The sequence below is a fragment of the Peromyscus eremicus genome, chromosome 3 (assembly GCF_949786415.1).
Source record: "Peromyscus eremicus chromosome 3, PerEre_H2_v1, whole genome shotgun sequence".
NCBI lineage: Eukaryota > Metazoa > Chordata > Mammalia > Rodentia > Cricetidae > Peromyscus > Peromyscus eremicus.
The window spans coordinates 81,066,197-81,070,109 of NC_081418.1; the positions used below are offsets into that span (position 1 = coordinate 81,066,197).

Genomic DNA, 3,913 nt, shown 5'->3' on the forward strand with positions numbered 1-3,913 from the left:
CTTTTTTCCTTATGGTTTACTCAGCCTGCTGTCTTACAGAACCCAGGACCACCAATCTAGTGGTGGCCTTACTTATAGTAAGCTAAGCCCTTCACCACAATTACTAAAAAAATTATCTGTAGGATTGTATACAGCATTATCTTAAGGAGATATATTCTCAAATGATGTTTCCTCCTCTCAGATGACTTTAGCTTGTGTCAAGTTGACATAAAACTAACCACCATCCTGTGAAATATAACTAGAAGAGATATTTGATGGGCAATTTGCAGGTTTGTGGATCACAGTGATTTCAAGGATAGACTCTGTCCGTACAATATGTCTTTGCTTCTAACAAGGAAAAGCTTGAATAAGAAAGGTAATGAATGGTTATCCCAGAGTGTAGGAGACACTGATCAGAGAATTATTTAGTGTTTTTAGAGAAAGAGACATGCCAGAGTCTTTCAAAAGGCAGAGAACAATTAGTTCCCTAAATTGGCTGAGTGAAAAATGTCCTTGAGAATAGAGAGCAACCCTTATGTGACAATTTAGTTATGACACTCAGTATCTAGGCCCTTCCCTACAGATCATTAAACTATGTTTATCAAAGGGTATTTTCACATTTTGTTACTTTACCACATAGTTATGAATGTATGTACATATACTGACCTCCCTTTGTTGCCTTTATGCATCTAATTTTCAGTCAAAATTATGTCTCTGTCCATCACTTGTCCTGATGATTTATCACATAGAACCCCAGAGAAGAAAAAGACAACACTTTGGCCTCAACTTAAATTTCTTGTAGTTTCCAAAGAATTAAATCTCCAAGTGTCCATTGTATATTCAAAATTACAAAGAAAAATATCTCATCCCTGCAGTGAGATAAGAAACAGAACAAAAACAAAACAAAACAAACAAAACAAAGCAAAACAAAACAAACTCTACTTAAAGGACACTGGACTAATTATATCCTGTAATCCCCATGGGAAACACTTTCTCAGCAGCCAGTCTGTGTCTCCCAGGTCTGGTGGAGGGCCCCTATAGACTGAGACTTCCTGTGTTACTGAGCTGAGCAAACCCTGCAGCTGTTCATACACCTGACAAACTCTGCTGATTTGCATGTTCCCAGAGCATTTCCCCCTTAACTGACAGATTCTTAGCTGGCTGTTCAGTCTCTGCAGGAGTCAGTTCCAGTCAGGACACAGCATGACCATGAAGGCTCCTGCACAGATCCTGGTAATTTGGCTTCTCTGGCTCTCAGGTAAGTTGCACAGGACAGAAAATTTATTCAACGTGGAGTAGCCATCACTTCCCTAATAATCAAGGAATTTCTACTATAAAATTTTTAATTACGTTATTTTGTTGGTTTGTTTGTTTTTCTACTGTCAGGTGCCAGATGTGACATTCAAGTGACACAATCTCCATCCTCCCTGTCAGCATCACTAGGAGACAGAGTGAAAATTAATTGCCTGGCAAGTCAGGGCATTAGCAATGAACTAAACTGGTACCAGCAGAAATCAGGACAAGCTCCTACACGCTTGATATATAATGCAAATAGTTTACAGTCTGGTGTCCCATCAAGGTTTAGTGGCCAATACTCTGAGAAAAGTTTTACTTTAACCATCAGCAGCCTGGAGCCTGAAGATGTTGGAACATATTTTTGTCTACAGCATTACAGTGCTCCTCCCACAGTGATACAAGCCATGACATAAACCACTGAGGGAAGTAGTAGTTGGAGGTTGTGCTGCCCCAGATGCTGCTCCTGGTTTGTTTATGTGCTCAGACTGCTTGCATATCAAGAAATAGTTTTGCTTGAAAGTGCCCAGATAGCTGCAGAGTAATCCTTCTCTCTTTGGTCCTCTGCCAGCATCCAGCCTGCACCTAACACAATAGAGGAAACAAACTGCCTAACCATGTTGTCCTTGGATAAGTCTGGCAAGTTCAAGGAGACACTGCTGATATTTCATTCTGCATGTGACATAACACAGGAGAGGCTCAATCCTTGCCTCATATGGTTTACCACAGATGCTGATGGATGGGAAAATCCTTTGATTTTGTATTTCATTCAGGATCTTTATTGAGCAACTCTACAGGAAATCAGAGAAAGTAAAGACTAACAGACAACATCCTTCCAGAAGTATTCTGAGGTCATTTCCAGAGATGAACATATCATGAGACATTCAGTATAATTAATGGAGTAATTCCTTAGTTGTTTTATCATATGAAGGCCTTGTGGAGAGCTCGTGAAAAATACAAAATTGGACCTGTTTGGAACATCATTTCCCTACATTGGGGTTTTATTCTTGATTGATGTGTCTTGGCCTGACTAGGATGAGAGCTCAAATCCTCTTTTGTGTCATGGAGTTCATTGCCTCTACTAGGTGCTTACACTATCATAATGTTCTGACTCAGAGAGTGTCCAAATTTACAAAGCCATTTTAGACTGAAATTTTAATGTGCTTTTGGTCATGTTTTTGCACATCTGGAGGGTATATTAACATGCAGTCCACGTGTGCTCCCTTCTCTCCATTTGCTCAGAGAATGAACCTCAAAAACACGGTTGTTTTTGCTCATTTGCAACATTAAGGGTATAGCTGTTTGCAAAGTGATTTCTTATTTATTATTTGTGTCAACACTTTATTAAATATTTTTCACAGGAGGCACCAAAATGTGTCCATTAACAGATTAAAGAAAACTCAGAGGGCAACCAAAATACATTGTTGCCTCATTAAGATGAAAATAGAAACTTCCTCTTTGGTGCAATCACTTATCAGACATACCAGGGTAGGGGAAAGGTATAATTTCTCATCTGTATCCCACTAATGAGTGGACATCTAACACCTAAAAGACAACAGAACCCAGCAACCTAGCATCTGAGCATTTGGTTTGTGTGTAAAGGCACTCACCACCAAGCAAAGAGTTTGGCCACATTTCAGAATACAAAATCAACAGTCAAAAATATGCAGAGCATTGCTACTTGACAGCAAAGATGGAGTGAAAAGAAATAAAAAACAAATAAACAAACTATAGGATTGAGACAAAGGGGTGAGGGGAAGAGTAGATGAGGGAGGCTTAGAAATACATTTAACCAAATGAGAAAATGCCTTGTTCCAGTTATGTTTCTGTTCATGTATAAACAACTGACTGTCCAAAACCATTTTGGAGAAGAAAGAGTTTATTGAGGTTATATGTCCAGATGGGCTTACAGCTCATCATTGAGGGAAGTTGAGGCAGGAACTCAAGCAGTAAACTGGAAACAGTAATTAAATAGTGACCACAGAGGTATGCTGCTTAAGGGCTATTCCTTGTGGCTTATTCAGTTATCTTCCTTATACATTCCAGGGCCACCTAACCAGAGATGACACCACTGCCAGTGGACAGGGTCCTCCCACATCAATTACCAATCATGAAAATGTTTCACAGACTTGCCCATATGTTGTCTTCAATTAAATCTCAATCATTTGATTTTACCAATAAAGACTCAGGAGCCAGATGCTTGGGTGTAACCTGATAGTTGACAGAAGCAGAGAAAGCACCCAGCTGCTTTTTCCTCTGCTGCCGTCCCGTAAAGAACTTTCTCCTATGCCAATTCAAACAAAACACCTCCAAATGACAGGGTGTCCCTCCTATCTACTTCCTGTGCATCCCCCTCTCTCTCTCTATGTATATGTATATATATATTCTGACTCCCTCTTGCATGCTATTTTTTTTATTTTGTCAACTGGTTGCTTGCTCGTCCTCCTAATTGATTTTATACAATCCTGTTTACAATTTTCAGCTGTAAACTTTTGGACTAAATGCGTGTACTAGGGCTGAACCACACCACAAATAGAAGCAGGTTTTTCCAGTAAATAATGCAATTTTGGAATTCACAGTGTGATCAAATATTCTGTTACATGGATAGGTCAATCTGATGGAATCAACTCCATTGTCCTAG

At 39.4% G+C, this 3,913-nt stretch overlaps 1 gene segment (V, D, J or C); it reads left to right on the plus strand.

The window, feature by feature from the left end:
• Positions 1-1,182: 1,182 nt before the first annotated feature.
• On the plus strand, positions 1,183-1,688 carry LOC131906325 (immunoglobulin kappa variable 1-17-like). The segment is given in 2 exon segments: positions 1,183-1,237; positions 1,366-1,688. Coding segments are annotated over 2 exon segments (378 nt in total).
• Positions 1,689-3,913: the final 2,225 nt, after the last annotated feature.